Here is a 27,970-nt window from a genome sequence, read left to right as displayed (position 1 = left end):
AAAAAATTATTTTGCCATGTCAACAATAAATTACATGTGGACAACCTATATGGAGAATCATGACATAAAACTATTAGGTCATGTGGCATGGGTCCGTAAAGGCACCCGTGGGGATAAGTTAGCAAGGCTTTTGACGCATGAACATCACCCCAAATGGCCATAAACATGGCGTCGCATAAGGCGGGTGACATTAGTGCTATTTATCCAAAGAAAAGTCAGGGAAGGGATGATTCATCCAAATCACAAACCAAGGGGTAGGGGTTGAAAAATCATGTTTGTTCCTTTATTTTCACTTGCAAAACACACACAAATACCAATTCTTTTAGCCTACTTCATTATCTCGTTTGTTTCATCCTCATATACTAGTCTTATCTAATCTTCAAATCCATGAATAATCTACATGAATTGAGAAAAGGGATGAGATAATGGGGTCAGTTTGAAGAACAAGTGATAAAAGGGATGAGAGAATTGTTGATATGAATGTCAGCGATAGGGAAAATGAGGAAGTGGGAACCGATGAGAGGATGGACGAAAATGAGGGGCATCAAGTGTTAGAGATGACCCATGTTCGAGAGAGGGTGACATGGAGGAGGTGACCGACGTTGGAGGTTATGTTAGATTTTGGTGGAGGAGGTGGACGACGTGAAAGAGGTGGTAAATGTCGAAGCCATTCTTTTGATTGGTTTTTGGCTAGGATGGGGAATAAAGGGTTGTTTGAGATTGCTTTTCAAAACAAATCATTGACTTAATGGCTTTTTGGAAAGCTAACAAGTCAAAAAATATGTTTGACAATCTCAAAAGAATTTTTCAAAATGACTTTTCCATTAGTTTTAAAAAACCTTCAAAAATGATATTTGAAAAGTATGTAAAGCTTGACTTTTTAAAACTCTTTTTAATTTTTTAACCATAATAGCTTTAAAAGGAGATTTTAAGTCGAACACTTTTAACTTTTGCAACAACAAAAGCTAATCTATATAATTTATTAAAAAACTTATTTTATTATCACCATTAGCCAATGAAGACTTTTGTCCAAATGTATTTTTAGAGTTCAAAAAGCAATCACAAACATGTCTCTAAGTAGTGTTTGGAAAGAAGAGACATAGAAGGTTTATTTTCAGTTTTTTTTTTGTTATAAAATGGTCCCTAAAAATCAAAGAAATTCAAAATATCATAAGGGACAAATACATGGGTATTTTTATCATTTTATAGGCGTTTAACGGTAGAGTGCTAACTGTAACTGACTCAGGGACCACCAATGTAATTTTTTGAAACCATACATGGGCATGTCAAACAATCAAAAAATGAACTAATAGTGAAGATTGGTAAAAACCACAGGTACCAAAACTGTAATTTAATCTAATGAAAATTATTTACTTGGGTGAGGTCTTGGGGGTGTCTTCCACGGCGTCTGGCTTTGCGAAATCTGGAACATTTTAGGGATTTCAAATCCGATCTGCATATTTCCGGTGTAGGAATAATTCGTATCCGCGGTTCACTATGGCGTCATCTCCGTCGTTGACGGAGGAGGAAGAAACCTTCAACTCTTCTTCTGCAGTTAAATTTGGTACCTCTGAGGCCCTTGAACACGTCCAGCAGCTCACTGACGTTGGGGCGATGACTCGCCTTCTCCATGAGTGCATTGCTTACCAGCGTGGCCTTGATCTCCAACTCGAGAATATCCTCTCCCTCCGACCTGATCTTGACAAGCATCTTTCTTTCCTCCAGAAATCCGCCGACGTGCTAGACATTGTCAAATCTGAATCAGATCACATGCTGTCGAATGTCGATTCCACTTGTATTCTCGCCGATCAGGTCTCCGGCAAGGTCCGCGAACTCGACCTTGCTCAATCTCGCGTAAATGAAACCCTCCTCCGCATCGACGCCATTGTAGAGAGGTCCAATTGCATTGACGGCGTTCAGAAGGCGCTGGAGAACGAAGACTTCGAGTCCGCCGCTAATTACGTCCAAACATTTCTTCAAATCGACGCAAAATACAAGGATTCTGGTTCAGATCAGAGGGAGCAGCTCTTCGCTTCCAAGAAACAACTCGAATCGATTGTCAGGCGAAGACTATCGGCGGCCGTCGACCAGAGAGACCACCAAACCGTCCTTCGTTTCATCAGACTTTATTCCCCTCTCTCTCTAGAGGAAGAAGGATTGCAGGTGTACGTCGGTTACTTAAAGAAGGTGATATCCTTGAGATCCAAACTTGAATTTGAGCAGTTAGTGGAACTCATGGAGCAGAATCAGAGCCAGGTAAATTTCGTTGCCTGTTTAACCAATTTATTTAAAGACATCGTGCTAGCAATCGAAGAGAATGAAGAGATATTGAGAAGTCTCTGCGGAGAAGATGGCATTGTCTATGCAATCTGCGAGCTCCAAGAAGAGTGTGATTCCAGGGGTTCTCTGATCTTAAAAAAGTACATGGAGTTTCGCAAGCTGTCTAAACTGACATCTGAAATCAATTCTTACAAGAACGAATTGCTATCTGCCGGAGAAGAAGGGCCAGACCCCAGGGAAATAGAGCTGTATCTGGAAGAAATATTGTCACTCACACAACTAGGTGAGGACTACACCGAGTACATGGTTTCAAAGATAAAGGGCCTAAGCCAAGTCGATCCAGAATTAACACCAAGAGCCACCAAAGCTTTCAGGAGTGGGAATTTTAGCAAAGTTATTCAAGACATAACCAGTTATTACGTGATCTTGGAAGGATTCTTCATGGTTGAAAATGTCAGAAAAGCTATCAAGATCGATGAGCATGTAATGGACAGCCTCACAACTTCCATGGTTGATGATGTGTTCTATGTTCTTCAGAGTTGCTGTCGCAGATCCATATCCACATCCAATATCAATTCTGTCATTGCAGCTTTAAGCAGTGCTGTAAGTTTGCTTGGTGGTGAGTATAATGACGCTTTGCAGCAGAAAATGAGGGAGCCTAACCTTGGAGGAAAGCTGTTTTTAGGTGGTGTTGGAGTGCAAAAGACAGGAATTGATATTTCTACTGCCTTAAATAACATGGACGTGAGCAGTGAGTATGCCCTGAAACTACGACACGAGATCGAAGAGCAATGTGCTGAGGTAACTAACTAGTAACAACTCATCATCCAAATGTATATGAATATTCACCTTTATGTATTTACTTTATGAAAACAGGTTATATACATTTATTGTTATGATTGACAGGTATTCCCTGGAGCTGGTGAGAGAGAAAGAATAAAGTCATGTCTATCAGAATTAGGAGAAATGAGCAACGGATTCAAAAAAACCCTAATTTCGGGTCTAGAACATCTGGTAGGAACCGTGACCCACCGGATCCGCCCAGTTTTAGACACTGTAGCAACCGTATCCTACGACCTCTCTGAAACAGAATACGCGGAAAACGAGGTAAACGACCCATGGGTCCAACGGCTTCTCCATGCGGTTGAATCCAACACATCCTGGTTCCAACCGCTCATGACTGTCAACATCTATGACTCTTTTGTCCATTTAGTGATTGATTTTATTGTAAAAAGACTTGAACTTATCATGATGCAAAAGAGATTCAGTCAACTTGGAGGTTTGCAGCTTGACCGGGATGTGCGGGCCCTGGTGAGTCATTTCTCTGGGATGACTCAGAGGACTGTGAGGGATAAGTTTGCGAGGCTGACTCAGATGGCCACCATTTTGAATTTGGAGAAGGTTTCGGAGATTTTGGAGTTTTGGGGGGAGAATTCAGGGCCTATGACTTGGAGGTTGACTCCTGCTGAGGTTAGGAGGGTTTTGGGGATGAGACTTGATTTTAAACCCGAGGCTATTGCTGCTTTAAAGTTGTAATGTATCTATCTATCTGACGTGTATTTTTTGAAAAGTAAAATTGGATCTCTTTCTATTGCTTCTTATCTTCATTTGTTTACGTGATTCATGTTTTTTGGTTAAAAAAAGAACTCATTAAATACAACTAGTAAAAAATTACATGTAGCTTTTAAGAAATGCCAGTGAACTAAATAAATGTGGTGGTAAATATAACAAGCTTTTATTTTTGTTTTACGAGACCATTGTAATTAGAGTTGGGGAGTAGTAGGTTTTTGTGGTTACGTTTTATAAAATTAAGAATAAAACAAAATAGAAGGCTTACATAAGTTCCAAAATTAATTACCAGAATATCTTACATCAATCACATGCTCATTATTATGACTTACAAAAAACAACCTAATCATAGCCTTAAACTCTTAAAACAAAAACGAACAGGGTGATTGAACATTTGAACTCCACTTACAACATTATAACTATAACTAAATCCTTATCTAACAAAAACTCATAATTTTATTATCATCCCTCAACGCATGTTGCCCTCACGCAACACATCAATCATGTCATATATCTTCTTATCTGCTTTTCCTTGTATCTGCATTTCAAAAATTACACTTTTTCTTTTAGCAATTAACATTAGTTTAAAGGTATGAAGATAATTTAAAAAAAAAAAAAAAAGAAGAAGCACCTTCTTAGCGAGAAAAAGTGCAGCATCAATAGCACCCTCTGCGTAAATTGATCTCCCACAAACATTGTGCTGAAACTCGAATGAAACTCTACAAATAATAATTAATTATAAATTAAGATTTTTTTCATAGAGAAATATCCAAAATCAATTATTTGATTATAATATGAATAAAAAAAAAACAAGCTTACGTTCCATCAGGAGATGTGAGATGATACATATGGAATGCATGTCCATTAAGATGCTCCTCTGGAACACCAACCAATTCAATCTGTTGTTTTGGATCTCGTATCAATTGTACCTGATTTCATTTTGAAAGATAATTCCAAATTAAAATAATAATAATAATAATATGTGCAAAAGACATAAATGCCCTCCTCCTACCTCATCCAAGTCAAAGGAAACCCCAAGTTTCTGGAAACATGAAATGACGGCTTTTGCTGTTCCAGATGTGTCCAACTTTGTCGATTGATGAGACTCCAACACCTGTTTGGTTTCAAAAACAAAAAAAAAATGATAATTAAAAAATTATTAACGAAATTAAAGTCATATTTGTGAAAAATAAAAAAGAACAAATTTGTACAAAGTTAGAACTTCTTAAATGGGAAAAGCCTCATTAAGTCAAAAAGAAACAGCACCTCTAGTGTATATCCAGAGAATGCTCCAGGAAATTGCTTAGACATTATGTCCATAGCTGCAAGAAATGCGACAACCTAAAAAAATAAAATCAAATGACATTAAACATCCATTTAAAAAAAAAAAAAAAATTGTTCACCTGTTTTCCCATTTGAGGAGATATGACTGCATAAAGCTTTGCTTCCTCCACAGTTTTATACAAAAGATCTCTATCTCCACCAGTAGTTCCCATCACAAAAGGCACTCCAGTTTTGCAATACAACTCAGCATTATCTACATAACATAACATAACATAACATAACATAACATGATGGATGATTCATTAAAAACTAATATGATAATATGTATAGATGATTGATATCATAAAATTAGATATTTACCATTTACAGCATTAGGTACAGTGAAGTCTACAATGATGAGATCAGGGTGTTGTTTGAGTAAAGATGCTAAAGTGGTTTCTCTTTCAGAAGGACCATGAACTTGAATATCTTTCCCTCCAACTTGAATTGTTTTACCAGCATCTTGTTCGATTCCAAATGATGCTGGAACTATATGAAGCCCTGCAGATATTCCTGCTTCAATTACTGCTTGACCCATCTTCCCCATACAACTATTGACCTAAAATAAAAGGAATTAGCTCAAAAAAATAAAATTTGTGTGAAATTGGAATGGGAGTGAAGAAGTACCATAATTGGGAGAGCAAGAGGTTTTGATTGAGCTAAATGTTTGTCATCGAGGCTTTGGATTTGTGTGTTTAGTGTAGCTGATATTGAGAGTGAACACCTTTGTTTTCTGGTAAAATTAGGGAATTTTGATGGTGTTCTACTCCTTGTGAATGATGTGAAATGTTGTTGTTGTTGTCTTCCAAGTAGATTCATGGGGAGTTCAAGAATGAATGCCATTTTGTTTGTGTTTATGCGATTCTGTTTATGAAATAGGATATATCTTTAGCTCCATTAACAAATTAAGTGAAACTTCAAGAGCTCTATAGCATGATGTAATGTTATAGAAACTATAATGTTGGAATAGTACAATTAAAAAACAATTACATTTAGAAACAACAGTTGCTTCATCAAGAGTTCCTAAAAACAAAGCCTTATACATCACATATAAACAGTTGAATTCGCACAAATGACATATGAATCGCACAAAAGTATCAGACAGCAGACCACTACATTGACAATGCCAGACATTGATTAAAAAAAAATTGAAATTTCGTGTACAGTAGAATGGTAAGGAGGTAAGGTCATCAAAGAAATCGACTAAAATCAGGTGTTTATCATCAAACAAGGGTTTAAACTCAAATTAAAACAAACATTCAAAATTTCAGCAAGAAAAGCAGAAAAAAAAAAAATGAGAACTGAGGAGTACCGTCGGGGACGAGGGGAAGAATTCGGCGGAGACGCACTGCAGGGGTCGACGGCGCTGCTTGGTCGACGGAGGCCGGCGATGGTATGTCTGATGGCCGGCGAATGGTGGAGGAAGACGTTGTGGGGCGTGGATGTTGAAAGAGAAAGGTGGAGGCGTGTTTTAGGTTTCGGGCAAAATAGACCTCTTTCAGTCTTTTTGAAGTCTCCAGGCTCGGTAATTTTATCAGTACAATTTCATTAATTTTTAAATTAAGTCATGTCACTAATTATCATCCAAATCAATATAATAAAAATAATTTATTATCTCAAAAAATCACGGTTCCAAAATTAATTAAACTTTTAAATAAGAATGCAAAATTATTAATAAATTGTTTTAAATAAATTATTAGTTAAATAATATTTTTTTAATTATATAAATTATAATCATTGATTTAAATAAATACATACATTATAATACATATTAATTTTATTTTAATTTTTATTTTAATGTTATTAATTTAATGTAATTAAACTGAAAACTTTAAAATTTGAAATGAAGAATTAATAGATTGACAAATGACATAACATTAATTAAAATGTCTAATAGGATGACACATGGTAAAAGGTGAATAAACCTATTCTTTTATAAACGCATTAACAACTAGAGCTGGTAAAAATCGACCCAACCTAAACTCAACTCAAAATTAGCGGGTTGGGTTGGGATTTCCAACCCATTTAACTTTAATGGGTCAACCCGTCTAATCCATTTGATTAAATAGGTTGTGTTGGGTAAAAATTATCAATCCATTTAACTTTAACACACACACACACACACACACACATATATATATATATATATATATATATATATATAATTTAATATTATTTAAATATTACAATATATTAATCAAAGTATTAATTTGTAAATTATAATGTTACATTATTATTATCTATGTTTAATAAAATTCAATCCTAATTTCCATCATTTTTTTAACGTCGATAATACTGGTCACTCTCCAAATTCATTGTGAAACTAAACATTTTGAATGTTATTTGAACAATTTATTTGTATTTATGAATTAGAATTATGCTTTTTGTCATAATTATGAAGTTTTATTTACATTTTATAATTTAAGTGGTATAATATTTAATTATATAATTTATTTGATTGATTTTAAATGGATTAACCTATTTATTTAATAGGTTAGGTCAAGAATTACATAAACAGATCAACCGAGGACAACCCATTTATCTAAATGGTTGGGTTGGGTTGAAAATATTAATCCATTTAAATAAACATATTAGATTGGGTTGAAATTTTCAACCCAATTATTAAATAGGTTGAACCCGAACTCAACCCTAGTCAACCCATTGCCACCTCTATCAACAACTAAGAGGGATTACTTTTTATCCTCAAAAGTCCTTTTTATAAAAGGAGCAAAAGTCAAATGTTGTTTTTAAAAAAATGGTTGGCTTAACTTTTACCTCTAAAAAGACTAAAAATGACATGCATGCATATTTACAATGATTTACTATTTTACTTTACATATGTTATTTTATACTTAACAATTTTTTTACATCAATCTTTCACGAATTCTACTTCATCAAATTCACTAACATTTGTAACTAATTTTACCAATCTTTCACGAATTCTAGTTTATCAAAACAGAAAATCAAAAATAACAATCAATTTCTCTCTACCTGTTAACACAACACACAACATAGGTACATCAAAACAGAAAATCAAAAATTACGCAGAATATTAGCATGTAAGAGAAAATGATGAGCAACGAGCCAATACAAATACAAACAACATATTTCTCGGCAGTTCTTTAGTTAACTAAAAAAAATATTGATCGTCACAAAAAAAATGAGCAGCAAAATCGGAATTGAAAAGTAGAGGGATAGAGAGACAATGGCACGTACACAAATGGTATCCACAACTCAATTACAGCAACAAATCGGACTAGTGAGGTGAAACAGATCAGTAGAAGAAAATTGAACCAGAAAAACCATGGAACAAACAAAGCAATCGGACCAGAAGCTTACCGTGAACGGATAAGGGGGTAGGCGACGCCGACAACGGTTGACAGGGGAGTGGTGCCGATGTCGATGGGAGAAAAAAAACACAATCTGTTGATGGGAACGAGTTGTACAGTGGGTTGGTGTGAATTAATTAGGTTAGTTATGAGGGCAATAATATAATTTACTTTTTGAGGTGTAAAAGTCGTGAAAAGATACAAAAACGTATCTTTTATCCAACAACTTTTTATTGCTTATGTAAAAGTTATTTGAAAATATATTTTCCAATTATCAAACAACTTTTGGGACTTTTTGATTTTGAAGAAGTCAAAAGTTCAAAAATTGTTTAAGAAGGAAAAACAAACACCTCTAATTTATAATTTTTAAAGTATATCTAAAATTAATTATAACTAGAAGATATTCTCGCACATAGTCGAAAACATATATGATTTCTTTTCTTTTGAAATAACATTATTAGCTATAAGTGTAACACCCAAAGTCTGGAAGGCCAAGAAAGGAAAGAAAACCCTAATTTTAAGGGACGACTCGGCGAGTCCAAGGAGGAACTCGGCGAGTCCGAGCGGGATCCGGGTCGAGGAGTAAGTGACCGACTCGGCGAGTCGGCCAAGGGGACTCGGCGAGTCTGGTCTGTACGAGGAAACCCTAAATTCGGGACATGGAGCCTATTTAAACGTCTCATTCTCTCCCCTAGGGTTCCTTTACTGCCTCTTTCACCCAAAACACCAAACCCTAGCCGCCATATCCATTCATTGAGCCAATTGTTGCCTTGAAGAGTGCATTAAAGCTTGGAGAAGGAAGAAGGATCTTGGAGGTGCAAGAAGGGGCTATAGATCTGGGATTGGGAAGATATTTCTGAACATTTGGAGGTAATAAACTAGTTCTTGGACTCTTTTGCACCTAGATCTATATGTGAGTTTTGGGGCTTTTTAGCCATAATGGTATCCATTTGAGTTAGAAGCCAGATCTGAAGTTGCTACTTCGGATCTAAGCATATTATGGTCTTGAGAAGCATAAAGTATCTGCCCTTGAGTTGATTATGGAGCCTCTTTGCCTTAAACACTAGTTTATGGTGTATTTTGCCTATATCTCCTTCTCTACACGGAAAGTTTGCAACTTTACGTGAGGAATAGGCTTGGGAAGGGTAGATCTACAGTTTGGAGTCCATGCATGACTCAAAAGTCCTCTACATGTATGTAGATCTGAATGGACTCGGTGAGTCCTTTGAGTGGACTCGGCGAGTAGTATGAAGATTAGGAGGAACTCGACGAGTGGGATGAACAACTCATCGAGTCAGATGAAGTTGGGCAGGAACTCGGCGAGTCTGTTGAAGGTTGTCTTGGACTCGGCGAGTCTGTTCTTGGACTCGGCAAGTCAGGTCGCGAAACCCCAAACCCTTCGAGTTGAGACTCGAATCAGTGAGTCGAATGGAGACTTGGTGAATTGGACAGGTCAGGACTCGGAAATCGGTGGACTCGGCGAGTCATGGACTGACTCGGCGAGTCGAGTCGCGAATAGAAGGGCTCTAAACATATGAACTCGACGAGCCAATAGGGTGACTCGGCGAGTAGGGTTGACCTGGAAGGTTGACTTTGACCAGGACTTTGACTTTGACCAGAGTTGACTTGGTTGTCTTTCGGGGGTCAGTTAGACTCAGTGTTGCATTGATATTGGTAGCTCGGGGAGCGAGTGGAGCAGGAGTTCAGAGAGTTTCCAAACAGCAGTTAGTGGGTTCATCAGCCAGTTCAGCCATTGCAGGCGAGTTTCCCTTTTATGTGAATGGGTCTACGACCATAATGTCGGCCCATGTAGTTATGAGTAGAAGACCCGGGGGTTAGCCCTAGGCACAGTATGCTAGTATGATATTCAGGACGAGGTCAGTGGTAGCGGGCGGGTGCCCAAGGAATGGATTATGTGATAGTTTATACTTGTTGTCTGTATGATACTTGTATGTGCCTGGTAGGGAGGTGAGTGTTGCATTTTAATATGTTCCACCAACAATGGAAAAAAAAACTTGATTTCTATGGGAGGTTATGCCTACATGGAATAATTTGAACTTAAAAGTTGACATGAACATTAGAAGAAAACAACGAATCACTTTTTACACTGGAAATCAGCACGTCTAAACTCCATTTACAAAAATATCTCTAAATTTCAATAGCCAGTAAGCTTTTAGACAGATTTTTCAAGTTTCTATTTCTAAAATTGAACAAAAGTGTTAGAAATTGAACTGTATATATATAAAGATGTAACCTAGGAAGAGGGTAATTCCTTATCAGGGAGATGTATAAGTGAAAGAGTCATATTCGTTTTTACATTATTTGTACTCTAATAATATTTATACCCTACCATGAAAAAGGATATACAATGGGATATGTGGCATAGTGAGAAAACCACTTGGATAGTAGAATCAGAGAAACACAACAACATAACTCCTTGCACTGATCAATCCCTTGAACTGACTATCACCAAGTAAGATAAATCCTCAGTCAGCAACCCAATTCCTCCAAGTTTGACCCTAAATAAAAAAATAGTGCAAAAATAAAGTCCCTTTGCTAGATCTACAATTGAGCTTTTCACCAAAACGTTTTGCAAGAAACTTGGTCTTCAAGCTCCACACCAAAATATGAGAAACAAGCCTTCAAACGGCCAAGAACAACAAAAGACTCAAAGGGGCTAGGGATTTTGAAATGGAGAGGTTGAAGTGTGAAGTTATCTACAGAAAATCAAAAAGAAAACACATAATTTAATCTTTTTATCAGCAATCTGACATGAAAAAAGTGAAGAAAAATAGCGAAACTTTACAATTTACAAAAATCAGAAAATAGATTAACATGAACCAGAAATGATCGACAAGCATAATCGATGAGGCTGCCTCGAATTAACACGAAAAAAGATCAACTATTTTAAAGGATGCATGAAATCAAATTATCGAAATCAATGTGTTAAGAAAGATTGAAATAAAAAATCTGAAAAGAGAAATCAAAGGCTGTGTGAAAAAATCGAAATCCTTTTATTATGAATGGATTATATTGTCACCGTTGAAAAAATTTATAATTGATTAATGGACTACCTCGATTGATGGTGGTGAGATGTCCGATGCGATGATTATTCTAGAAGAATTGCACATCCTTTAGTATTTTCTCCTGATTTTTCTTTTACTTAGGTTTCTTTCTTTTTCCGCTCCGCCTCTATACGCGATATATCATAGTCTTTTTTTCCTATCCTAACATAATAAGGTATATAAAGTTGGAACCCTAGAAATTTATAGGCCCTGGGTCATCGCCCAAGTTGCCCCACCCATTGGCACGACCTTGACCTCTATCACTCTACCACTGCTACTTCTTCCACCACCACTTCCTAGGCTACCAACTACCATAATCATATAAGATTACTCACTTTGTGAACACACACACACACACATATATATATATATATACATTATATATATATATATATATATATATATATATATATATATATAATCATCTATAATTAGGTGTGTATGTATGAACAAGTATAAACATATATTATTATACCTCTCTACCATCAATTTCATTAAATTTCACATAGTATTTTATGGTTTTTTCTATTTTACGGTTTCATTGTCATTTTGACATTGTAACTAAAAGTTAGATGCTTCATCTTATGCACTTTACACTTTCATTCAACTTATAAACCCTTTGTATAAAACCTAATTGAAGCCCTTGAATAGAAGTTTTCAAGGAGAAAAGTAGTATGAACTGATCTAAATTTCACCATCAATATGAGAGTACAAAACATTGTAACTAAAATCCCTTTTTTCCAACATTTACAATTTCATGTTTAAAGTAAATTTTATAATGTTTCTATTCATGCCCTAACCTGAATCGCTACAAATTTCAAAATGACACAATTACTCCTGTTTCTTTGGCTTTTGCTGGGTAACCTAAAATGACCAGCATCACCACTTACATTGATTACCATTTTTTATTTTGTTAGATGAATATAAATATGTAATACATGATGCTTAGAAGTTTGTTATTAAGCAATTTGACAGAAACAGAAATTTACAATTGTTACCTCAATAATACAACAATGAAGATTTGACGAGCATAAAATTATTGGGATTCATAAACATCATAATTCTAGTTACGTTGTTAAAATGGAAAACACAAAGAAAAATAAAAAAAATACATAACTTGAAAACAAAACTTAAAAAAACCCTAATGTAGAAGGGATTAAGGAAGAAAACGTACAATACTGCAAACTGTGGTCTTTCGATGTCGATGGTTGGTGTATCGGGCAAGAAATCACAAAGGAGGTGAAACCACCTTGAAGTTCCTTTCTATGTTTCCAAAATCTTACAATATCGAAAAATTAGGGCAAGTAAAAGAAGAAAGACGAAAATCAACTGAGTGACCGACAACTGGGGGAGTACGTAAATGTTGCAGCTTACGTGGTCTTCTTTTCCACCGATATATGAGAAGGGGAAGCAGATTTGATGATAAGTATGACATTTGGAGACACCTAATGATCGATTATAGAAAAATATGATATTAAATCCACATAAAGGGATATGATTTAAGGTTTAGGAAACCTAATTGAGAAGAGCAAGCAGCTTTGAAGTTACCTGTGAAATTTGGAGACACACTTGAAAGGTTTGCACTCATACAAAATGTTGTGCTTGGAATTATTCAACTTCAAACCTGAGAAAATTTCAATATGAAGGTGTATCGGTGTTACAAACCAAAGCATAGACAGAGGAATTGAAGTATCATGTTAGTTTAGGGATCTTATAAACCTACGATAATTACAAATGAAACTCGATATAGCGCCGACATGACTACCATATTGACGAAGAAAAGGAGAGAAATGGGGGTGGTGATATATAGGGGTTTGGAGGAGATGCAGTCCACATGGGAGAGGGAAGAGATTTTTTTTGAGGGATTGGAAAATTAGAGGGAGGGAGAGGGATAATGATTTGTGGTTAAAGTCGATCGGAAGAAGATGTGGTGAGCCCAATATTGAAGATTAGTCTCCATGTCCAAAATTATTGTCAACGGTGAGATAAGGATCCGATAGAGAATAAATAATAGATTGGATACAAAAAATTGTAGGAATATGAGAGAAAAATATGGAGGAATGAAAGGAATGAGAAGCTTCTTTGGAAGAAACGAACCTTTGTCCATGAGAATTTATCTAATAAAAAAGAAGACATGTGGGGGAGAAGTCGGGGTAGGAGGTGATTGGGAACAGAAACATTGGAGAGTGATGACAGTGGAGAAGGTAAGATAATGGCGGTGGGAAGCATCAACAAGAAAAATATAGAAGCTATAAACCATCGACCATTGACCATCATTGATCAGGGGTTAAATCTGTCAAAAACCACAAAGTATTATGGCCAAAGTCTGAAGCACTCAAAGAATACTTGACCAGGGGTTCAATTTGCCAAGAGCCACAAAGTATTGTAGCCAAATTCTGAAGCACTTAAGAATATTGTTCCTAAGATCTATGTAGATTAATATATATATATATATATATATATATATATATATATATATATATATATAGGGTTAGGTTATTTTGTTTTCACTATCTATTGTGTGCATGTATGATTGATTCTGGACCAATCATTTTAGTTATTTTAAGAAAGTAATTAATGCATATTACATGTTGAAGATATAATGGATATTAATTACATATTCAGCATTTAATATACATTAATTACTTTTTTAAAATAACTAAAATGATTGGTCCATAATTAATCATACATGCACACAATAGATAGTGAAAACATTTGAACCTTAGTCTCTATATATATATATATATATATATATATATATATATATATATATATATTATTTGTTTAAATTTAATATTTACTATAATAAATATTTTTTTGACACATGTCATACTCTAATTCATTTTTCCGCATGTTATTTTGTGGTTATTTTAAACTAATTTTTATCCGCATTTCATTTTATAGTTTTTTTTTTTTTTCCATTTTATTAAATTCCACATAGTATTTAAATGTAATAATTGAAATAAATATGATAATAAATGAATATCAATTTCATTAATAGACTAACCTTCTAATTTGAAAAGTCCTAAATTTAAGCCCCAATAATTTCCTTTCTTTATTTATCTAATTTTTTTAATTTAAAAGAGAATAAAACACTTTAATTTTAATAATTCAATATATTTTTCTTATTTTCTTATAAATTTAAACTTCTCAAATATTTAGACATTCTTGTTTAACTTTTTCTTTTTTAAATAAACTCAAGTAATACATGGGTCTCACAACTAGTGTGTGTGTGTGTGTGTGTATATATATATATATATATATATATATATATATATATATATATATATATATATATATATATATATATATAGGGAAAATGACTTAAAAGCCCAATGAAGTTTCCAAACCATTCAAAAAACCCCAATCATGTTTTGTCTGTTAAAAAAATAACCCAATGAACTTAACATTTTGTCTAAAAAGTCCAACAAAGTTCCAAATTGTTCAGAAAATCCCAATCTTGTTTTGTTTAAGCTCGTTGGGTTTTTTTTGAACAGTCAAAACATGATTGGAGTTTTTTAAACGTTTTGGAAACTTCGTTGGTCTAACAAGTCATTTTTCTGATATGGTAATAAGCCACGTCATCTATTTCTCTTATTTGACTTTCAGGAAAGTGTAACTTAGCTGAGCTTTTTAGACAAAATGTTAAGTTTGTTGGGTTTCTTTGAACAGAAAAAACATGATTGAGATTCTTTGAACGGTTTGGAAACTTTGTTGGGCTTTTAAGTCATTTTTCCTATATATATATATATATATATATATATATATATATATATATATATATATATATATATATATATATATATATATATATATAGGGAAAAATGAATATACCCTTAAGGGTATATAAGCTTAGGTACCCAAAGACACCATAATACGTTGTTTTGTTTGATATATTCGTTTTAATGTTCTTTAACTTCAACCTATAACTTGAGTTACTTTCAAGATTTTTGAAATTTCACGATTATCTTTCTCTTATATCATATTTTTTTGTCGAACATCTACTAGGCTATATATATTGTAGTTGAAAATGAAAATTATGTAAGATGAAGATAAATGTGTAATTTATAAAAATTATGAATGTAAATCAAGTTAGAAGTTAAATTATAAGAACATCGGACAATTACAACGTATTATATGATAAAAAACGACGTGGTATAGTGTATTTGGGTACCTAAGCTTATATACCCTTAAGGGTATATTCACTTTTCCCATATAAGTAGGATTAAATGAGGAATCAAAAATTAGTGAGGACCGCGAGTACAAATCATTGTCGTTTATTTGTGAAATTGGATGGATAAATTTTAATGTAAAAAAATGACTAACTTCTAAAAAGCTGTGGAGTTGTTCGTGTAATTATAAGAAAAAAATGTGCAAAAACATAAATTTGGAGGGGCACTAATGTAATTGCAGTCAAGAGAGAGCATGAGAGACACGCCTCTACTCTCAACCCATGCATTCCATGGCAGCAGCGATGTCTTGCTCTCACTCCCACTAATTGATAGGCTCTTGAAGATCTTAACTTCACAAATCAATGAAGCGGTAAACAAGATAACAAAAAGGGCAGCTGAATGTTAATAAAATAAAAAATAAAAAATAAACAAAAGTGGACGAAAACTAATAATAAAATGCACTTAATTTTTTTATTCTTTTGAATTAAAATAAAAATAACAAAACGAAAATTAATAATAAAATCCACTTAAATAATGTTACATGGATGTTCGTCGCACATGATAAAATCCTTAAGACTGTATTAATAACCACGAACGTGGGTCGTATATGAATGCACCACACCAAGTATTGAGTTTGGCGTTTGCGCCCTTGACAAAATAGATGGTGGAAAATTATCCTCACATGCAGTCCTCACCATTTTTTGAGTCATCACCGGAACCGGACCGGGTGTGTGTGAGTGAGTGTGTGTGTGTATGTGTGTATATATATATATATATATATATATATATATATATATATATATATATATATATATATATATATAATTGAAAAAAATAGAAATCATAAAATCGAGCATATACTGTATTGGAGAGAAACAAAAATTGGAAAAAAAATTAGATCATTAAAATTGAATCAAAGATCATTTTTATGATCCATGATTCACTTTTTATTATCTGTGATTCAATTTTAATGATCCTAATTTTTTTTTCCATTTTTTTCTTTCCTATATAGTACTATGCTCGCTTTTATAATTTTTTTTTTCAATTTTTTAAGGTGTACTCACGAATCCTCACTGGAACCGGCTATATATATATATATATATATATATATATATATATATATATATATATATATATATATAGGTTCAGGTTCATATGAGATCATGCTAATTTTGTGAGACCGCGAGACCAAATCTAAAAATAATTTTAAAATGCAAATAAAAGAAAAAATCCAAAAATTCTTTTTTTAATTATTATTTTCGTAACTTTAATTACCTAAAAAAAATTACCGTTTTTTTTTTGAAAAATACGTGAAATATTCAAATAGAATATTACACTGTAAATATTCTAATGTGATTTTTTGAATGTTAGAATATTATACTAGATTTCTCAGATATGTAGAATATTCTAATATTGTACTAGAATATGTAAAAAATGTGTTTTTTTTATATTTTTTTTTGTTTTTTTTGGAAAATATAAATTACGAAAATAATATTTGAAAAAAAATTCGAAAGTTTTCAATTATTTTAGATTTTAATTTTTTTTATCTACCAAATAAGTAGCTATGATTGCGTCTCACAGTCTCATAAAATTAGGCCGTCTCATATGAACGTAACTATATATATATATATATATATATATATATATATATATATATATATATATATATATATATATATATATATATAGCATCCGATTCCGGTATGGATTCATTTTAAAGTGAGACCGGTGAGGACGGCATAAAAAAATTGAAAAAAAACCTTAAAAAAATACAAATCTTAAAATCAAGCATAGTACTATATCCGGGAGAAAAAAAATGAAAATTTTATTTTGAATCATTAAAATTGAATCATGAATTATAAAATTTGAATCATGGATTATAAAAATTGAATCATATATCATAAAAATGATCCGTGCTTCAAATTTAATGATCCAAATTTTTTTTATTCAATTTTTTTTCTCTCAAATATAGTAATATGTTCGATTTTATGATTTGTATTTCTCTTAATTTTTTTTTCAATTTTTTATGGTGTTCTCTTATATATATATATATATATATATATATATATATATATATATATATATATATATATATATATATATATATATATATATATATATATATATATATATATAAAGGATCGAGTGAAGACTCAAAAATAAGTAAGGAATGCGATGACAATTTTTTGTCATATTATTGAAAAAATAAAATGTGGAGATTTGATTTTACTTATCGTTAGTATCTCATGAGATGATATGATGTTTTTGTAATTATGTGCAAAATTTTGACATTTTCCAGCAAAGGTTAATTGTTTAGAGGTTAAATGGGTAAAAAGAAATTTTGACATCCCTATTTTCACGGCGAGAAAAGACCAATTTGTTTATGCTTTATTTTTTTAAAAAAATCAGAGTATACTTTTAAAGAAAAGTGTTGCGGAATTTGTTCCAAGAAAACATTATAAATATATTATCAAAGAAATTCCAAAGAAATGTATTTAGTTTATATTAAAACTTTGGGATGTCATCATCTATACAGAAACATAAGTATAAACAGACCTTACATTCATTAAAACTAGTGATTTACATCTTCTTTAATCTTTCAGTGTAATATAACGTTGTATCGACGCCTGTGATACAAATAAAGTGAGTGGGTCAGGTTGGGTAACCTGGTGAGTACATAGGGATTTCAATCCCACAATGTTGTATCATATATATTTTCAGGACTCACAAAATATACAATTTCACCATATAAAAACAAGTTTACCCCACCCCATCGATCCTCACAATGACGCGATCTATAATCTAAGATTAACCTCTTTACCTAATTCATACTCCTAGATCTAAAGTTTACCTGTTTACCTAATCCATACTCCCAGATCTAAAATTTACCTTTTTACCTAATCCATACTCTCAGATCTAAAAGTTACCTTTCTAACTAATCCATACTCCCAGATCTAAAATTTACCTTTTTACCTAATTCATACTCCCGGATCGGGTATGTCTTGATTCATACTCCCAGATATGAAATTTAGTTCTTTACCTAATCCATACTCCCAAATCTAAAACTTACCTTTTTACCTAATCCATACACCCATATCGGGTATGTCTTGATCCATACTCCCGGATCTGAAATTTACCTCTTTATCTAATCCGTACTCCCAGATCTAAAATTTACCTTTTTTACTTAATCCATACTCACGGATCGGGTATGTCTTGATCTATACTCTCGGATCTGAAGTTTACCTCTTTACATAATTCATACTCCCGGATTGGGTATGTCTGATCCATACTCCCGGATCTAATAACAAGTAATTATGTCTTAACCATACTCTCAGACTAAGGTCAACGGACTAAGTCTAATCCATACTATTGGATCAATGACAAGTTGTAAAAGTTATTCCCTCCATGTATATCTCACTTGTACTCACAAGGAGATACTACCCAATATCCCTCTTAGTTTATTTAGGTCTACTTTGTATCCTAAATCATCATATATTTATCAGATATGCTCTTAACACGTATTTATGGCAGTATCAAATATTCCACACATAAACATATAATTTAATACTTGTATTAAAATCATGTTCTTGAAAGGGACTATGCACTCACTCGATAAGGTGGTGATTCCAATTTGGACAACGCTCCGCTTCTTAAAAATATGATTCCTTTTGACGAAACCGAGTGGTTTGCTTGAAGACTGGGCTCTTCGGGGGAAGAGTTTCAGAGCCAAAAAACTCTTTTTTTCAGAGTCTTCTGGCGCTCCGGGGTTTTCTTCTAGTGCTAGGGAAGTTTCATAGGCTTGGGGGTGTTTGGGAGGTTTATGGAGAGAGTAGAGAGAGAAAGAAAGAGTGGAAGGTGTGAGAAACGAAGCAAGCCTTGCATCTTATTTATAAAATTCATGTTCATGTAAAGGGACTATGACCTCACTTGATAAGGTGGTGATTCCAAGTTGGACAACGTTCCCCTTCTTAAAAATATGATCCCTTTAGCGAAACCGGGTGGTTTGCTTGAAAACCGGGCTCTGCGGGGGCAGAGTTTCAGAGCCGAAAATCTCTTTTTCTCGGAGTCTTCTGGCGCTCTGGTGTTTCTTCTAGTGCTAGGGAAGTTTCCTAGGCTTGCGGGTGTTTGGGAGGTTTAGAGAGAGAATAGAGAGAGAAAGAAATAGTGGAAGGTGTGAAAAATGCAGCAAGCTTCGCATCTTATTTATAGGGCTGCACTGCGGTCTATGTTGTGCGTACTTTCGGTGGTAAGTTGGGCGATCCTCGGCATGCTGGGCGTATGAGGGTACACAGTGCGTTCGTACAGATACGTGTCAATCATCGAATGGAGAGTCATGGCTCACTTCGGACCAAGTATGCGAGTATGCTACGCGTTCCTTCCTCTTGCGCGGGGCGTTCCCCGGACAGCTCGTAAATTCTATTCCCGACTTCTAAAATTCATAACTCTTGCATAAGAGCTCCGTTTCGACGTTCTTTATATCCACGTGTAGGTAGAGACGTACTCTACAACTTTTGTTTAGACTCTGTCAGCTAATTTTGACTTTATTTTTAAAGTTATATTTTTTACAGGCCTAGACAGGAAAAGTCCGTTAAAAATTCATAACTTCGTCATTCGACGTCCATTTTTGTTTGTATTTTTATCGTTGAGATCCTATTGACGAGATCTTCGATTCTCATTTAGGTTTTATCGGCTAAAAATCGCTTGATCTAAAACTCGAACACCGGGCTGCACAACGCTATGCCAATTCTTAGAAAATTTATAACTTCCTCATATGAAGTCAGATTTGGACTTTCACTTTATGCACGCTCTTAGTTTAAAACATACCATGACTTTCATTTAGATTGCTAAGGCTAAAATGCATTTTATCGTGAACTCACTTTTCACGTCACACAACATCGTGAAGGTTTTGTCACGGAACTTCGACATGTCATAACTTCTTCGTTATAACTCGAAATTCGGTGTTCTTTATATCCTCGGAATCCATGTCACGACCACTACCATTTTATTTATAGATATTGGGTTTATCTAACATTTTATTTTTGATGCTTATTTTTATTCTTAATTTATTATATCATTATAAACAAGTATAAAACACATAAATTCACATAATTCACATAATACTCAAATAATTATTTTTTTCACTTCAAAATGAGTTACATCTGTTGACCCTTACTATTACATCATCGCATCAATGTTTAGCTCGAAACACGGGTGTTAATATTCTCTCCCCTTAGGATGATTCCGTCCCGGAATCATCAACAAAACAAGGCTTGTAAAATGACTCCATACATTATCTCTTCATCATAGGTAATAACTATAACTTATGTGTTCCTTTGAATGAGTATATAACTCTTGGACTTCTTCACTGCAGGTGGTACTTGATCTTACACCCGATCTCTATCTCATGTTGGACTTTCAATCGTGATCTTTTTAGTCACAATCTCGATCCTTACTGGAGACTCCTTCTTCTTCTTAACAAACTTAGGATAAGCTCTTTCCTTCGATTACCATAACAAACGATGGGTCATGTTCTGATGACCTCTCATCGTATGAGGCAATGCTTAGACTCAAGTCTCTTAGGGTCAAATTCTAGAATGAAATATACCTTCCTTCATGTTCTAATGGGATATAATCACATTCTAGCATGTAGCACTTCTAGCTACAAGCTTCTTACTTTAACAACGATCACGACACTTCTATTGATCGCTTCGATTATCTTTCACTTTAATCGTCTACCTTAAGTTATATGATACATCGAACTTGGTTCTCTGAACCACGTAACATACTCATCTTAGTCGGACTCAATTTGATATGACCTTTAGGGTCGGAATAACAATCATCTTCTTAGTCATTACCGAAACGATGGTAACGACATACTTGAACGAAACGGAATCAATTACTAGCTTCTTGGTAACCTTTTTACTTTCCCTGATCCAAGTGCGAGTCCTGTGCTTCCGGTAGGATAGGCCTCTACTACCATTTACACCTACTCATACTCGTCCCAAGTATTGTCTCGTAGTTTTCCAAGTTATCATACAAGAATTTCACATAGTTATTTAACACATCGGATAACATAACCAATCTTTATATCATTTCTTGAAACGATTACATAGGTGTTTAAATTCAACCTATACTATGCCTCTAATAGGCTACACCACATGATGCTATCCACATGGATACTTTATACCTTGATCCTTGGATATAAATTCCCTTACTCTCGATCCCTTGCATTGTCGCCTGATTCGTCGAGGATCATGTGGAATGCTCTCGCCTTTGGCTTTGGTGGAACGTTTGGATTTGTAGATCCTTCCCTGTTTGGGCAGTCTTGCTTGAAGTGTCCCTCTTCACCACACTTAAAGCAAACTTCTCTCCTGGCTGTGCATTCACCGGCATAGTGACTAGTCTTTTCGCATGTAAATCAGGTCACGTCTTTAGAGCATCTCCCAATGTGTTTCCGTCTACACTTGTCACACCCCTTTTCTTCATTCACACCTACTTATACTCGTCCCAAGTATTGTCTCGTAGTTTTCCAATTTATCATACAAGAATTTCACATAGTTATTTAACACATCGGATAACATAACCAAGCTTTATATCATTTCTTGAAACGATTACATAGGTGTTTAAGTTCAACCTATACTATGCCTCTAATAGGCTACACCACATGATGCTATCCTATTGGATACATTATACCTTGATCCTCGGATATAAATTCCCTTACTCTTGATCCCTTGCATTGTTGCCTGCTTCGTTGAGGATCATGTGGAATGCTCTCGCCTTTGGCTTTGATGGAACATTTGGCTTTGTAGATCCTTCCCTATTTGGGCAGTCTTGCTTGAAGTGTCCCTCTTCACCAAACTTAAAGAAAACTTCTCTCCTGGCTGTGCATTCACCGGCATAGTGACCAATCTTTTCGCATGTGAAGCAGGTCACCTCTTTAGAGTATCTCCCAATGTGTTTCCGTCTACACTTGTCACACCACTTTTCTTCATTGTTATCTTCATACCTTTTGTTGTTGGGGTCAGACTTTGGGAACATATTTCTCTTTTTGGATCTTGAAGACCCCTCAAACTTCCTCTTCTCGCCAACTTCAACCTTGTTGGCGGTTCTGACTTTGATAATTTCTTCAACAGACTTAGCAACCCAGATAACTGTCTCCAGAGTAGGTGCCTGACGTACTGGCACCGCGTACTCCCATGGAAGTCCTTTTGTGTTCCTGTCAATTTTCGTCAGCTCGTCTGGGACAATACGTAAAGCAAACTCCATTTTGTCAATGAAGTTATTGGTGTATTCACCGATGGAAATGCTTCCCTTTTTCAATGTTAGGAATTGGTTCTCTAGCTCAAGCAGATTTTGGGCCGAGCAGTACCTACGCTTGAAGTGCACTAAGAACTCTGCCCAGGTCAGTTGTAAGGGCTCATTGGGGCTTATGGTCTTCCCCAAAGTGTTCCACCAGCGAACAGTGCCACCTCTGAACTGACGTACTGCAAATGTGGTTTGTAGCTTGCATTTGCAACCACATGTCATGAAGGCTAATTCAATCTCCGAGATCCAATCCATTACTCCAATGGGATCCTCCTTTCTAGTGAAAGTTGACGGCTTGCAAGTCGTAAAGTACTTATACTTTCATTCATTCCTCTCGACTCCGTCCTCATAGTTATTCCTCCTAACCACTGGTTGTTCAGCTTGACCAACGGTCCTACTGTAGTTCCCTTCTTCCGACTGTTTATCATTCAGTTTGGGTTGTTCAACAGGTATCGAAGGTTCATGCCTATTATTCAGCAACAGTTGTCTCATGACCTCCCTCTGTTCGGCCATCATAGCCCGAATCATGGCTTGTAATCCAACCATCGTGACTGGCTCAGGTGCAACTCCTTTGGGAACGAGGCTGCTGATTCATGTTCCCATTTGCGTTTCTGAGTCCATTTTGGTTTCTGACCATTTTGATCTATACACCAAATTATGTGGATTTAGATCTTTATTTATGATAGACGTTTAGATCCTCCTTATCGCTTCGAAACGTTACATGCTAGTTCAAATATCGTAGTCAAACGCTTAGAATCCTGAACACGTAAGGTTTCCAGATCCGGTAGGCAATAGACCATAGATCCAAACAGATAATAGCATGCAAGGCAAACATAAAACACTTAGCACATAAAAGCATTTTAGGCATCTTTCCCAAAATAAACTAGTGCTCGTGTCTAAAATATGGTAGACACTCATCTCACGATCATCGCTTAGCATTCTAAGTTTAAGTCTAGAAATCCAACAAATTCCTAGTTCACTTAAACTAATGCTCTGATACCAACTGTGACATCCACATTTTCACGGCCAGAAAAGACCGATTTGTTTATGCTTCATTTCTTTTAAAATCATAGTATACTTTTAAAGAAAAGTGTTGCAGAATTTGTTCACAGAAAACATGATAAATATATTATCAAAGCATTTTCGAAGAAATGTATTGAGTTTATATTAAAACTTTAGGATGTCATCATTAATACAAAAACATAAGCATAAACAGACCTTACATTCATTTACACTAGTGATTTACATCTCCTTTAATTTCTCAGTGTAATGTAGCTTCGTATCGACACCTATGATACAAATAAACTGAGTGTGTTAGGTTGGGAAACCTGGTGAGTACATAGGGATTTCAATCCCACAATGTTATATCAAATATATTTTCAGGACTCACAAAATATATTTTCTTGAAAATCGGGCTTTGCGGGGGAAGAGTTTCAGAGCCGAAAAACTCTTTTTCTCAGAGTCTTCTGGCGCTCCGGGGCTTTCTTCTAGTGCTAGGGAAGTTTTATAGGCTTGGGGGTGTTTGGGAGGTTTATGGAGAGAGTAGAGAGAGAAAGAAAGAGTGGAAGGTGTGAGAAAGGAAGCAAGCCTAGCATCTTATTTATAGGGCTGCGCTACGATCTACGTTGCTCGTACCTTCGGTGGTAAGTTGGGCGTTCCTCGGAATGCTGGGCATACGAGGGTACGCAACACATTTGTACAGATACGTGTCGATCATCAAATGGAGAGTCGTGGCTCGCTTCGGACCAAGTATACGAGTACGTTGTGCGTTCCTTCCTCTTGTGCGGGGCGTTCCTCGGACAGCTCGCAAATTATATATCTATCTATCTCTATTTGATTTCAAAAAATAACTACCTAAAACAACACATGTCGGAAAAATATGAACACCTGTTTGAAAAATATGAACAACCACCACCAGTCGTTGGAACCTCGTCATCTTTGTTGGAATGTCGCCCTCCTTCCTTCTGATTTTTACAAAAAGCAAATACCTCTACCACCACCGATTAGAAGAAAAGAAATCCACGATTTACATTTACCGGAGATAACCACTACTAACGCCGACCTTTTTGGATCTTCAAATCCTCCACCCCCATAAACCCTAGCTTCGATCTATAAACCATCGAGATGATTTGATAGTGAAACCTAACATAGATGTTAGCCTAGGGTTTTTCGACTTGTTGTTAAAATCTGGAACCTCCATGGCAACGAGGCTGTCTTGCTCTCACTCCCACTAATTGACAAGCTCTTGAAGATCTTAACTTCACAACTCAATGAAATAGTAAATAAGATAACAAAAAGGCAACTCAAATGTATTGATAAACACCCCTAATCTTTCGAGAGGAAAAGGACTCTCCAAGAAACAATTCTCTTTTTAATTCTTAGCTACTAAAAACAAGGGAATGACAGAGATTAAATACTCCAGAGATCAGGAATAGGGGACCATAACCCAACGAGCCATATATCAAGCTCACCCACAAAACAAAAGATAAGTTAACCAATGAAAATAAAACAACATTAACGGAAAGATGGACTAACACAACTAGGCTGTAACCCATTTAATTTGTTGGGCCTAGGACATTCTTCTTGGTCTTACTCCTGTAAACCTGGACTAGTAGGGGATTATTACTAATTTAGGGTTTGTAAACCATAGGTCTAAGTTCAGATCTGTTTATCAGAGGAGAGAAGGTGGTGCCATTCGTCTTCTTCAAACAGAAGAGGATCATCGGAGAAGGAAAGAGACGTCACTACCTCTCTAAACTCGTTTTCCAGGAGGTGGCGCCGGTTTCCGACGGTGACACTAGCGGTTTTAGTGAATAGTATAGTGAGAGGTTGAGGATTTAGGGGATGTCAATGGGATGGGGAATAATTTAGGTTTATATTTTCTTTTTTGTTTTATTTTTAATTACGATAACTGTAAAATGAATAAAAAAATAAAGAATGAAATTAGTAAGGGCAAAAATGTCATTATAAAAAGTTCAAAGGAAATTGGACCAAACTCATAACAAAATCAAACTTTTAGACCAATGGCGCGAGTCCAAACCATTTTGGAACAAAATTTGCGGGTTTTGACATAACATAGGGACCATTCTTGCAGCTTTGTCTTAAAAAAAGGAAAAAACACGAAAAAAAATAATAAATAATAAAAAAAAACGTTAAAATCGAGTATTAATAAAATAATAATAATAATAACGTGGACGAAAATTAATAATAAATCCACTTAATTTTTTTATTCCTTTAAATTAAAATAAAAATAATAAATGAAAATTAATAATAAAATCCACTTAAATGAGGTTCCATGGACGTTCATCGCACGTGATTAAATACTTGAGTCCGTATTAGTAACCACGAACTTGGGTCGTATACGAACGCACCATGCCAAGTATTTGGTTTCGCGTTTGTGCCTTTGACGAAATGGATGGTGAAAAATTATCCTCGCATGCAGTCCTCACCATTTTTTGAGTCATCACCAGAACTGGACTGAGTATATACACACACACACACAAACAAGATGATGTAAGGACTCTTTTTCGGTGAGGACACCTTAAAAACTGAAAAAATACAAATAATTAAATCGAATATAGTACTATATTGGAGAGAAAAAAATAAGAATTTTTTTTGGTTCATTAAAATTGAATCATGGATCATTTTTATGATCCATGATTCACTTTTTATTATCTCTGATTCAATTTTAATAATCTATTTTTTTCTTTTTTTCTCTCCGATATAGTACTATGCTCGATTTTATGATTTGTATTTATTATTTATTTATTTTTTTCATTTTTTTTGAAGATGTCCTCACGAGTCCTCACCGGAAACGGACTATATATATATATATATATATATATATATATATATATATATATATATATATATATATATATATATATATATATATATATATATATATATAAGGTCTGGTTCTGGTGATGATTCTTTTTAAAATGAGAACACCTTAAAAAAATCTAATAAGATACAAATTATAAAATCGAGCATAATACTATATCCGGGAGAAAAAATGGATTTTTTTTGCATCATTAAATTTGAATCATGGATCAAAAAAATGATCCATGCTTCAAATTTAATAATCCAAAATTTTTTTTCCAAATTTTTTTTCTCTCCGATATAGTATTATGCTCAATTTTATGATTTGTATTTTTTAGAGTTTTTTTTTTTAATTTTTTAAGTTGGTCTTATGAGTCCTCACTTTAAAAAGAGTCATCATCCGATCCTGTTTATATATATATATATATATATATATATATATATATATATATATATATATATATATATATATATATAAGTTGTATCAAGTGAGTATTGCGATGACAAATATTTGCCGTAGGATTGAAAAAATAAAATGTGGAGATTTAATTTTATTTATTGTCAATATTTCATGAGATGGTATGATGTTTTTGTAATTATGTGGACAATTTTGACATTTTCTAGCAAATGTTAATTGTTAGGAGGTTAAATTGGTAAAAATAAAGATGGAAAAAAAAGGAAAAAAAAAACCCTTCCTGGCATGCATCCCCCCCTCTTCTTTTCTCTTTCTGCCAACGTTAAACCCTTATTTGGTGGATTTTGTCCATCCAGTTCGTATAAAATGACCACAGTCATAAAATTTTGAAAAAAATATTTTTAATTATTAAAGAACTTCAAAAAAAAAAAAAAAAAACTCCGAAAAAAATTTCTCCAAAAATCTTAAAAATTTAAGGGATATTTCTATTCAATACTACTGACTATGTAAAACGATTTTCTTAGAAATAAGTTTTTGAAGTATTTATTTTTAATTTTAAGAAATATTATTTTTTTTGAAAAAGTATTGAACATAATATGATCTAAAATGTGATGATTCAAAATATTTATGATTTAAAAAAAAACTTTTGATTCAACTTGTTTTATCCTTAATTTGTTATGATCTAAAAAT

At 34.2% G+C, this 27,970-nt stretch overlaps 2 protein-coding genes across 2 annotated transcripts; one reads left to right on the top strand and one right to left on the bottom strand.

The window, feature by feature from the left end:
• Positions 1–1,095: 1,095 nt before the first annotated feature.
• LOC145091701 (conserved oligomeric Golgi complex subunit 4-like) lies at positions 1,096–3,881 on the top strand. The gene is made up of 2 exons (XM_079029479.1): positions 1,096–3,081; positions 3,187–3,881. Exons 1-2 carry the CDS (start codon positions 1,498–1,500, stop codon positions 3,814–3,816), a joined length of 2,214 nt encoding a protein of 737 aa, XP_078885605.1. The 5' UTR covers positions 1,096–1,497; the 3' UTR covers positions 3,817–3,881.
• Positions 3,882–4,113: 232 nt separating this feature from the next.
• Positions 4,114–6,667, bottom strand: LOC145091700 (4-hydroxy-tetrahydrodipicolinate reductase 2, chloroplastic-like). Its single transcript, XM_079029478.1, has 9 exons — positions 6,485–6,667; positions 5,800–6,036; positions 5,494–5,731; positions 5,253–5,386; positions 5,116–5,190; positions 4,862–4,963; positions 4,669–4,778; positions 4,481–4,568; positions 4,114–4,387 (listed from the first exon to the last, which is right to left on the bottom strand). The coding sequence occupies exons 2-9, from the start codon at positions 6,013–6,015 to the stop codon at positions 4,319–4,321; spliced, it is 1,032 nt and encodes a 343-aa protein (XP_078885604.1). The 5' UTR covers positions 6,016–6,036; positions 6,485–6,667; the 3' UTR covers positions 4,114–4,318.
• Between the last annotated feature and the right edge of the window lie 21,303 nt (positions 6,668–27,970).

This window comes from Lactuca serriola, chromosome 3 (genome assembly GCF_051521515.1).
Source record: "Lactuca serriola cultivar US96UC23 chromosome 3, Lser_US96UC23_V15, whole genome shotgun sequence".
Taxonomy (NCBI): Eukaryota; Viridiplantae; Streptophyta; class Magnoliopsida; order Asterales; family Asteraceae; genus Lactuca; species Lactuca serriola.
Note: the sequence above shows the minus strand (reverse complement) of the source record. Positions and strands in the feature narration are given on the sequence as shown.